Source organism: Alexandromys fortis, unplaced genomic scaffold, assembly GCF_014885135.2.
Source record: "Alexandromys fortis isolate MF-2015 unplaced genomic scaffold, M_Fortis_MF-2015_v1.1 scaffold_99, whole genome shotgun sequence".
Lineage (NCBI taxonomy): Eukaryota > Metazoa > Chordata > Mammalia > Rodentia > Cricetidae > Alexandromys > Alexandromys fortis.
The window spans coordinates 6,385,377-6,396,829 of record NW_026067982.1 but is presented as its reverse complement, the minus strand read 5'-3'; the positions used below and the strand labels follow the sequence as shown (position 1 = coordinate 6,396,829).

The 11,453-nt window shown below is 47.9% G+C and overlaps 1 protein-coding gene across 1 annotated transcript in view; it reads left to right on the top strand.

Annotated features, from left to right (window-relative positions):
* Positions 1–1,082: 1,082 nt before the first annotated feature.
* Rufy1 (RUN and FYVE domain containing 1) overlaps positions 1,083–11,453 on the top strand; it is a 47,796-nt gene continuing 37,425 nt past the window's right edge. The window contains exons 1-2 of the mRNA XM_050158462.1: positions 1,083–1,542; positions 10,156–10,329. Coding sequence (XP_050014419.1) covers positions 1,227–1,542; positions 10,156–10,329 — 490 coding nt within the window. The 5' untranslated portion in view covers positions 1,083–1,226. The remainder of the gene's footprint in view (positions 1,543–10,155; positions 10,330–11,453) is intronic.

Genomic DNA, 11,453 nt, shown 5'->3' with positions numbered 1-11,453 from the left:
AGGCTGGATAACACATATATGTTTGGTGACTTATCCCGGCCAAAATTGGAAAGCAGAGACAACAATCACAAGGGAGACTGTGTGCTGTGTTATTGTGAAATCTTATTTAATAATGAGGTTGGTCCAATCCTATAACACTTAATAGCAAAAACCAGATCTCATTTCCAGTCTACCACTGTGGATCTCGCCTCACCTGTCCTAGTTTCTTCAGCAGCCCTTTTCGGGCCTGTTCTGAAGAATGCTGCAGAAAAATAATAAAGTCAGAAACATTGGACATCAGTTGGCAAAGTGAGGCACACGTGCATTCCTAGTACTCAGGAGGCAGAGGCGGGAAGATCACCGTAAATTCAAGGCCAGCTAGTGCTACAGTACTGAGTTCTAGGCCCTGAATACTGGGATTAAAGTACTGGGATTAAAAATTGAGATTCTGACTGGGAATGTAACTCAGTTGGTAGAGTAAATGTCTAGCAGGGTGTTGAGTGCTGTCAAGATGGACTTGAGAGATGGAAGCAGGAAGATCACAAATTCAATGTCCCTGTTGGTTGTGTGTGTGCTGGGGGTGGAACGCAGCTCAGTGGTAGAGATCTTGATTAGCATGTGTGAGTCTAAGGTTCAATTACCAGAACTGCCCCGACTCCCCAGCCCTCCCCCCCCCCAAAAAAACAACCCATAGTCAAGCACACGTTGCTTGACAGGGTTTCTCTGTGTAGCCCTGGCTATCCTGGAACTCGCTCTGTAGACCGGGCTAGCCTCAAACTCAGAGATCTGCCTGCCTCTGCTTCCCAAGTGCTGGAATTAAAGGCAGGCACCACCACTGCCCAGCTCCAAGGCCTATTTTGAGGCCAGCCTGGGCAAAAAGAGGGTTTGTCTGGAAAACAACATCAACAACAAATAAAACTCCAACAGTGACATTGTGTCTCTCAAATGGAAAAAAAGTTGTCATGAAATGAAAGTTCAGAAGAGGAAGTGGTGTCACAAGGACCAAGGGGGTTGCCAGACCGCTAAACTAAGGCGAATCCCAAGTTCTAGGAAGCAGAAAGTTCAAAAGGAACTTTCAGGTACTCCCGGCTGGGGATCACCGGCGTTTCTGAGGAGTCGTATTTCCCCCTAGCGATACTCCAGGAGAGCAAGCCCAGGCGAGCAGGAACAGAGAGGGAGGGAAGAGGTCGCGGGGAGCAGCGCGAGGCCGCCAGCCAGGCTAGCGGCGGGTCACGTGACCGGCCATCATGGCCGCCCGCGGAGAGTGCCGCCTGGCGGGGCACGAGTCGGGGCCGGAGCAGGAGCCCGGGCCGCAGCCGGGGCCCGAGGCAGACCGAGAGTCTGGGGAAGAGTTCGAGATCGTGGACCGGAGCCAGCTGCCGAGCCACGGCGAGCTGCGGAGCGCGGCGCGGCCCCGAGCGGCTGACAGCTGGTCGGCGCCCATCCTGACGCTAGCGCGCCGAGCCACCGGGAACCTGTCGGCCAGCTGCGGGAGCGCGCTGCGCGCGGCCGCGGGGCTCGGAGACGGCGCTGGCGGCGGCGGCGGCGGTGGGGAGCGCGCAGGTAGGCCGGGGTCCCGCGGGCTGGGGCTGCTACAGGGGTAGGGGAGCCCTAGAGTTGGACGAGCTGCCCCGCCGACCTGTTCCGCGGGGGGCGGGGTTCTGTCTATGGTCCGACCCAGCAGAAGAAGCGAGACAGGGTAGCTGCGGCCGGGGACTGCCCTCCCACCTTGCGTTTGTCTTTGTGAACCCCAGAGCAGCGGCATCGTGACCACGAATTGACTTAAAATAAGAGGATTGAATGAGAGACTCGGGCGGAAAGTCACCTGTGTTTATGTTTTGCATACTTGAGAAACGAAGTCTGTTGTTGGTCCCCTGTTAACAGACCGGCCACTAGCCGGTTGTGCACCTGCGACTGAGGTTGACACCGTATTCCAAAGTTAGTGAGAGCGGCGAGTCAGAGTCAGGAGGTTTTGGTTCCCTTTATACACCGCCACCCACCGCCCTGTGGGACGTGAACAAGCCATCACCCCTCCTACACGCATTTCCCAACCTATGAAATGAGGATTTTTTTTTTCTTTTTAATCAACTACCTTGTAAAGCCGAGTTCAGCTCTTAGATTCAGAACTAGATTAGAATTTCAGCATACCAGTAAAAACAGATGATTATTTTATTTTTGACTTCTGGACATGGCGATGCAGGTCCATACTGCCCGCACAGTGTGTTACTGTACTCGGTACTGTGCTAATTTTAATGCAGTGGTGTGTGTGTGTTTCTAGACCTACCTAAAAATACAGTATAAAAGATAGCCATGGTTTCAGGCGTTGTGTTGCTCTACTTTTATCCTGCCACAGGGGAGGCAAAGGCAGGTGGCTCTCTGTGAGTTAGAGACCCGCCCTGCTCTACATAGTGAGCCCCTATATCAAAATAAATAATAAATAATGATGCTTCACCATGCAGTCTTCAAGTTGCTGTGATAGAATGAGTGTTAACTTTAAATGCCTGAGTCTTTGTGTGTACAGTCGACTTTGTTACCTAAAGTTTATTTTAAAACAAACAAACAAAAAACCACACTTCGTTCCTTGGTAATATATTAACCTTGATTTACTACTGTAACTTTTCTGCTTTATAACCTTCACTTTTTTTGTGTGAATATGGGTTCAGATGTGTTCGTACTGTTTGTGCACTTGAAGACCAGAGGTCCATGTTGGGTATCTTCCTCAACTATTTAATCCACCTTATTTTTGATTTCTTTTTTTTTTTTGGTTTTTCGAGACAGGGTTTCTCTGTAGCTTTGGAGCCTGTCCTGGAACTAGCTCTTGTAGACCAGGCTGGCCTCGAACTCACAGAGATCCGCCTGCCTCTGCCTCCCAGTGCTGGGATTAAAGGCGTGTGCCACCAACGCCCAGCTCCACCTTATTTTTGAGACAAGGTCTCTCACTAAACCTGGCTCACCAATTGGCCACACTGTCCAGCGAGACCCTCCAGGCTCTGCCAGCACTGGGAATGCTAGCAGATGCCACTGTGCCCGTTGTTTAAGGCTGGGCCTCTGAAGTCAGGGAATGCTGGCGGATGTGCCATGCCCAGTGTTTAACGCTCGGGCTCCGAAGTCAGGTCTTCGTGTTTGTAAGGCAACCCTTTCTTCACCTATCCAACCCTATTTTTTACTTTTTATTACCATGCGCGCCCCGGCTTACTTGTGGAGGTCAGAGGATGCCTTTCGGGAGTCAGTTCTCTCCTGCTGTGTGGGTAGACCTCAGATCACCAGCCTTGACAAGAGCCTTTCCCCTCTGAGCCACCTCACCAGCCCTGGTTTTTTGTTTTGTTGTTGTTGTTCTTTGATTCTTATAACAACAGCTTAGAACACACATTATATACCTAATCAAAAATATTTTATTTCTTTATATCAATACCTTATCATTTGTCTATTTAAAGTTGTTTGGTTTTGGTTTTTACTTAAGCCTTTGGCTAAAAGCAAAGATAAATAGAGAACAGACCACAGTCCCCAAAGTTTCAGGAAGCTTGGTGAGGATAGATAGGGGCTGGTTAATGAATTCAGAGTAGAACTGGGTAGGAGGAAGGGTTTCTGGAGTTCTGCAGCATAGTTGGAATAGCTAATGTCTGCAACAACTGTTAAATATTTTCTAGCAGCTAATGGAGAGGTTTTAAATGTTCCCCACACAGACAAAGGGAAGCTGAGGTGATAGTTATGCCAGTCTCCCTGATGATCATTACAAACACACATAAACTAAAATGTCAGTGTACCCCTTAAATGTGCACAATCGCTGCTGCAATTTAAAATATAAAAATAGGTCGGCAGGATGGCTCAGTAGGTAAAAGTGCTTACCTCCAAGTTCAATGGCCTGAGTTGAATCCCCAGGATCCACATGGTAGAAGGAGAGAAGGGACTCTTACAAGTTGATCTCCGCCTACTGTGTGTGTGCTGTGGCATACACACAAACCCCCTCAATGTATATATGGGTGTGTGTGTGTGTGTGTGTGTGTTTTAACTAAGGTACATTAGCTTATACCTAATAGGCTTATACCTGATAGTCAGGATCATGACTATCACTCTTCTACCTCCTTGTCTTGTCCCACTGGAAAATCTTCAGGAAACCGTGCACAGGGAGCTATCACTTGTGTTCATAATGCCTTCTTCTAGAATATGCCCCCCACCCTATGGGTAACATTTGTTAATCCCACTGAACAAGAATAAAGACCATTACCCAAATTCGTTATTCAAATTATGCAAGCTTTATTTTCTGTCAGACAGGGCTATTTCCCTAAAGTGGGGTTTAAGAAAATAATATCAAACATAGGAGAGGGTGGGGTTTATATTAGCCCCAAAATTGCAAGGCTAGAGATTTTCCAAAGGTTTTTGTTTATATAGGAACTTGGCAGAAGACCTCAAGACTATTTGGCAGAATATCCTATCTTATCAGAGTGGAGGTCAGGGTATAAGGTGTGGAATGTGTCAAATTCCAGAAAATGGCTCAAGACGTGGTCAGTCGCATTTTCACAGAAAACAAGAATGAACTTATTTTGACCTCGTAACAAGATGGTTTTTAATCTTAAAATGGAATCAGGCCGGTCCATCACATGTCCCAGTTAACTGTAGTTAAATGTGGAAGGCATACATACTACAATAATGATGAAAGGGAAGCCAGTAACCATGACTTCTCTGTACCAGATTTTTGTGAGGATCCTTGAATGTGTGGGCTGTACTCTGTACCTCTGTCAGTACAACAGGTTTGTTTACAGGGCTGTCCCATAGTGCATGAGGAATGCAGTTTTACAAGTGTTGTTTTTTTATTTCTGCTGCACAGCAGCCTCACCTGATCCTGCTGACTGTCTCCAGAGCTGCCTCAGCCACCTCGCTGCTGAGGCCGCAGGCCAGGAGAGTCTTCTCTTCCTACTGCTGCTTCAGTCATCTCCCTGTAGGGAGACAAACGTTTTGTCTAGTCTCTATCCTTTTATTTTACCAAAAAAAAAAAAAATTCAGAGCCAGATGCTGGGGTAAAAGCCTGCTAGCTCAGAGAGGCAGAGAAAACAGCTGGGTGATCTTTCTCCTCTGCAGTCATCCCAAAAAGAGACCCTAGCAGCCAGGCGGTAGTGGCGCACGCCTTTAATCCCAGCACTTGGGAGGCAGAAGCAGGCTGATCTCTGTGAGTTTGAGAGCAGGCAGATCTCTGTGAGTTCGAGACCAGCCTGGTCAGAAACCTTGTCTCGGAAAAAAATAAAAAATAAAAAAAAAAGAGAGACCCTCTCCTACTCTGCCTAAAAACAAACCTCCTCCAACCTGATGTCCCTCCCTTCTTTTGTGCCTCTCTTTCTCCAACTTCCCAACTTTCTCTCATATTCTTTGGTTACTTCTAATCAACTGGTTGCTTGCTCCTGCTCTCAACCTATTGCTGATTTTATTTAATACAATCTCAGGGTCCACAGTGTGATCAAAGATCCTGCAACACAACTGCAGGGTCACAGGCTCTGGGAATTCTTCTGTCCCCTTGTGAGCTTGTCCTTGATCAGTCATTGACTGAAGCCTTGTTATACAGGTCACACTGTTCATTGACAGATAAAGCATGCCTGGGCCCCAGACTCGTAACAAGTGCGTACCTGGAAAGGCCCTGTTTTCCTTTACTGCAATGACGTAAAGCGTAGACAACACTGTGCTTACTGAATGCCACACTAGTGTTAGAGCTGTATTCCTACCATTGCCCCCTTAACTCCAGCTCCACAGTAGCTGTGACGGTGATAGGGCTGGCTTCATGGGTGTGGATTCAATGCAGCCACTGGGACCAAAGGGCAAAGTTTACAGAACCTGCTTGGAGTTGATGATAATTCTTTTCAGTGAGCTGTCATGTCTCACTCCTGTAATCCTAGCACTAGCGAGACTGATGCAGGAGAATTACCATAAGTTTGAGGATAGCTTTTCCTGCATAGTGAGACTCCTGTCATTCCCATCCCCCCCAAAATAAATTATACAGTAATACTTTTCATTGAATTTGTGTGGGAGGAGTTACTTAATTGTGTGTGTGTGTGTGTGTGCGCAACTCATGCCTGGGTAAATTTATGTTCACACCATAAGTGTAGGTACTTGTAGAGGCCAGAAGAGGGCACAAGATCCCCTGGAGCTGGAGTGAGTCTCCTTATGCTGGGATCATCTTAGGTTTTTTTTTTTTTTTTTTTTAAGATTATTTATTTATTTATTTAGTATCCTGCCTATAGACCAGAAGAGGGCACCAGATCTCATTATAGGTGGTTGTGAGCCACCACGTGGTTGCTGGGAATTGAACTCAGGACCTCTAAAAGAACAGTCAGTGCTCATAACCACTGAGGCATCTCTCCAGCCCCTGGGATCATCTTTAAGACCAGCACACACTCTTAATGAACTGGGCCAGCTCTATAGCTCTGAATGAAGTGTGTTTTATGATGAAGTGGCCGGGGTGAAAGGATCAAAAGGAAAGGTGAAGTGGGCGCCTTTGGTGGCCCCTGCCAAGGTATTGCCACTAAGTAAAACTCCAGGTGCAGCAGAGTTAGTGCAAGAGGTTTATTGGGGGAGGAAGAGAGTGAACGAGCAAGAGAGCAAAAGGCTGTCTCAGAGTGTGGACGAGAGAGGCAGACAAACAACATGGAAGAGGAGAGGCAAGAGACAAGAGAAGCAAGAGAGATGTAAGAGACAGAAAGAAGTGTGCCTGATGGATGCTTTTAATGGGTGCACTTGTCACTTAGCTGACGGTGGAAGACACCTAGTGACAAATGATGCCGTAATTACCTCAGCGGCTGAGGCAGGCTGCAGCCGCCGTGGGAACTAACAATGGGGCCGGGGAGCATTGGCAGGGCACTTGGAGCCTCATGTGGGATCCCTGTCTGTCTGCCTTCGCAAAAACTTTGAAACTTCTCCCTCACACTCCTCAACTTCACTGCAACCATGAGTGGCCAGGAAGAGCAGGGACAAAGCCCCTCTGAGCCCTCTGCAGCACACTAGTCAAGCCGCAGAGGAGGAGACTGTCACCCACCAGTGAAGCTTCTCTATAGGAAGGGAGGATCGACACTGGCGCTTTGTCCTGGCCCAGATTTGTGTGTTTGTGTGGGCTTTAGAATTGTATGGGGGAGCCAGGTGATACTTACCCATCCATTCTATTACATTTTATTTAGTGTGTGTGTGTGTGTGTGTGTGTGTGAGAGAGAGAGAGAGAGAGAGAGAGAGAGAGAGAGAGAGAGAGACAGAGAGACAGAGAGAGAGAGATATGCATGTGGAAGTCAGAGGATGGCCTTTCGGGATTCTTTGCTCCTTCCATCTTGTGGGTTGGTTACTGAGCTCAGGCCTGGCAGCTCACACCTTTACCCACAAAGCATCCTGCTGGTCCTGCTATCCCACCCTTTAAAAGGGAAACTTGAACGCAGACAGTATCTCTCTCAAGCCTATGCTTCGCTTCTAGTCACAGCACAAGGCTACCTCTCTCTTTAGGTGACGTCTTCTGTAAAGTGTCATAATGTCGGGTTTTGAAATTAGCCACTTCAATGAAAGTATTAAGTAATAACAGTCACAGAATGTGGCAAAATATGAGCATGGCTTCTTAAGGGTCACAGTTGGAGGAACTGCTGGTTTGGGTGTATGTATCTCCACAGGTCAGCCATGTTTAAACCATCAGCTCTTAAGCCACACACTCTACCAAAGGTGAGGAGAAACAGGGACAAGACAGTGGCCAGCACTTCAGGCCAGGCTCCCTGATACCCTCTCTGTCACTATTGCCACGGGTACTCAGTGGTAGAAGTTGAATGGCAGCCGAACTTTTTTCTTTTTTAAGATTTATTTTATTTATTATGTATACAGTGTTCTGTCTGCACACCAGGAGAGGGCACCAGATTTCATTATAGATGGTTGTGAGCCACCATATGGTTGCTGGAATTTGAACTCAGGACCTCTGGAAGAGCAACCAGTGCTCTCAACCTCTGAGCCATCTCTCCAGCCTGGTAGCAGAACAACATTAAAGAGAGGAACGAGTTGGGTGGTGGTGGCACAAGCCTTTAATCCCAGCACTCAGGAGGCAGAGGTGGGCTGATCTCTGAGTTCAAGGCCAGTTCCAGGACAGACTCCACAGAGAAACCCTGTCTTTAAAAAAAAAAAAAAAAAAAAAAAAAAAGGAAGGAAAAGAAAAAGAAATTACATGGGATGCTGTGGGTGCTGTGCTTTGAATATTTGTTTTACAATATCCCACATGGGCTCAAGTGCATAGTTGTCTTGTTTTAGTTGGGAGTTTTCTTACACATGGTTATGTGTGTGAGTACACATATGTACTGTTGAATCTTTGCACACAGCTCTCCGTTCCCAACACCCTGTTTTCACACACACTGGATGTACAGAAAGGCACCACTTGCATCTTAGAGCGAGTTGTCTGAAGGAATAACAGCACCTATGGGGGTCTTTAATTCACACTTAACTTAGATCGGGCAGGGTGGAGTCTTAGCTCTTCACAGGGCCGGGGCAAGAGGCAAGCTGAGCCAAGAGCTGAAAGCATAGTGGCAAACACTCTGGAAGAAGTTATCTCGTGTGTCTGTCTCCTCAGGTCATGGTGTAAACAGCTATGTTTGGTTTTCTTTGCTTTTTGAGACAGAGTCTCATGTAGTCCAATCTGGCCTCAAACTTGCTATGTAGACAAGACTGGTCTGGGGCTCTGACCCCCCCCCCACACACACACACCTCCACCTTCCATGCGCTGGGATTCAGAAACACGCTGCCACACCATCTTTCTGCACCAGTGGACAAGACTGAAGGATGGTGCAGGCAGAAAGGCAGGAACACACCACGGGGAGACCTCTTCACCCTGCAGCTAGTACTCCTGTGGGGGCTTTCAGTTTGGAGTCTACTTGTTTTTTATGTGTATATTTTTTATTGTTTATTTAACTTTATTTTATGTGCATTGGTGTGAAGATGTCGGTTCCCCTGCAACTGGATCTTCAGACAGTTGTGAGCTGCCATGTGGGTGCTGGGAATTGAACCCGGGTCCTCTGGAAGAACAGTCAGTGCTCTTAACCACTGAGCCTTCTCTCCAGACCCTCTATTTTTTTTTAAGATTTGTTTTTATAATTTTAATTATGTGTGTATGGGGGAAGGTGGGTATGAGCAGGTGCCTACAGAGTCCAGGAAACAGCGCAGGATGCCCTGGAGCTGGACTTACAGGCGGTGGTAGGCCTGGGTTCTCTGAAAGAGCAGTACATGTTCATAACCACAGAGCCATCTCTCCAGTCCTGGAGTCTAAACTTTTCAAACTCTAGCATGTCGTTTTTGTGGGCTTAAGCGAACTTTTTTTTTTTCTTGGATTTTCGAGACAGAGTTTCTCCGTAGCTTTTTGGTTCCTATCCTGGAACTAGCTCCTGTAGTCCAGGCTGGCCTTGAACTCACAGAGATCCACCTGCCTCTGCCTCCCGAGTGCTGGGATTAAAGGCGTGCGCCACTACCGCCCGGCTAAGCGGCTAAGCGAACATTTTTTAAGCACTTGTTCTAGCTGTCCCATACCAACTGTAGACGGATTCTTAACTCTCCAAACAAAATGACAAGACGAATATAGTAGAAATGAACGTACTTCTAACGAACTTTTTAAAATGGGTGCAAAACATAGACTGGCCACACGTCGTGGACGAAGGCGCGGGGTCTAGAAAGGAAGGGAGGGCGCTTTCCTGAAGGCATGCACAGTAGGATATAAGGACATTCCGAATCCCGGTGAGGCAAGTGTCTTTCCTACTCGGTCTAAGGTCAGACAGTAAAAAATGGCTGTCCTCCTCTGTGGCTGGCTCTGAGCTGGCTTTGTCCAATAGGAGTGGTCGAAGGCGGGGCGCTTCCTCTGTATGCCTCCTAGCTTGGGGGCAAGGCAGCCTAGACTTTGCGTCCTTTCATTGGTCGGGGAAGAAACCAATCGCGGCGAGCCTTACTAGAGCCATCGCTCTAGCAACGCGAGGAAGCATCAGTCTCTGATTCCACACAAAGCCCAGGTGGCTTGCTTAGGAGCTGTGGCCAGCAGAGATGGACTGCGATTTGACTACGAGTCCTGGATACCCTCCCGCCAGTGCGTCCTCACCCTGAACAAGCCCCTGGTCCTCTGCCGCGCCACTGACCCCTCTCACCTCCACATCCCTCTCAGCCCACTAACGAATCTGTCCTTGCTTGTGCCCGCAGCTTCCAAGGGCCAGATGATGGAGGAGCGTGCCAACCTGATGCACATGATGAAGCTCAGCATTAAGGTCTTACTCCAGTCTGCCCTTAGCCTGGGACGCAGTCTGGATGCAGACCACGCCCCCCTGCAGCAGTTCTTTGTAGTGATGGAGCATTGCCTCAAACATGGGCTGAAAGGTGAGCCTGGGGGCGTTTAGGAGCATAGAAATTTGGGCTAAGTCTTTGCTCTTGCTAGTGCCAAGCATTGTGGTAGGTGTAGAGAGGAGAGGTGCGCACAAAACAGATTCCCTGTGATCTAGAGCAGTGCTGTCCAGTGCAAATGGCACTGCCAGCTGCAGAAACCATTCTTAGTTCTCTGGTTGGCACTTTCTAATAGTAAGGCTTAAAATCTGCCGTGTTCTACACTGGCAGCACATGGCATTCCAGTCCCTAGGCTGCACGAGCCACACTGCAGTTGCACCATTAGTAAGACCTGTGGCCGTCGGGGGCGGGGGGGGCATAGTTTGAAAGGCCAAGACCGTGACAGAAACACAGAATTACAAAATGCTACCAGTTCAGGGAAACAAAACAAGTAAGATGATAGGGAATGAAGTCAGGGTATTTCAGACGCACGAAGGAGAGTTCTTTCTGACTTGTGAGCTGAGACTTAAGGACGAGAGAACCCTGCAGAGATTTGGGTCCACAACATTCCTTGCACAAGAGACAAAATGAAATAGATGCAAAGGTGCAAATGTCCTGAGTGAGAGCAACCTTGAGGCTTGAGGCAGACGCCTGGTAACCCGGAAGTGTGGGATGAAAGAATGGAAGATGAGACCTGGGAAACAGGGAGGGGCTGGATCCTACAGGCCCTTAAGAGGTCATGACAGGAGCTGTATTTTCTTCTAATGAGTTTGGAGGCGTTTGAGGAGGAAATGTGACTTAGTTTGTATCTTAAAAAAAAGAAAAGAAGGGCTGGAGAGATGGCTCAGTGGTTAAGAGCATTGCCAGCTCTTCCAAAGGTCCTGAGTTCAATTCCCAGCAACCATATGGTGGCTCACAACCATCTGTAAAGAGGTCTGGCGCCCTCTTCAGGCCTTCAGGCATACACACAGAGTATCTTAAAAAAAAGAAAAGAAGGGCTGGAGAGATGGCTCAGTGGTTAAGAGCATTGCCAGCTCTTCCAAAGGTCCTGAGTTCAATTCCCAGCAACCATATGGTGGCTCACAACCATCTGTAAAGAGGTCTGGCGCCCTCTTCAGGCCTTCAGGCATACACACAGAATATTGTATACATAATAAATAAATAAATATTTAAAAAAATTT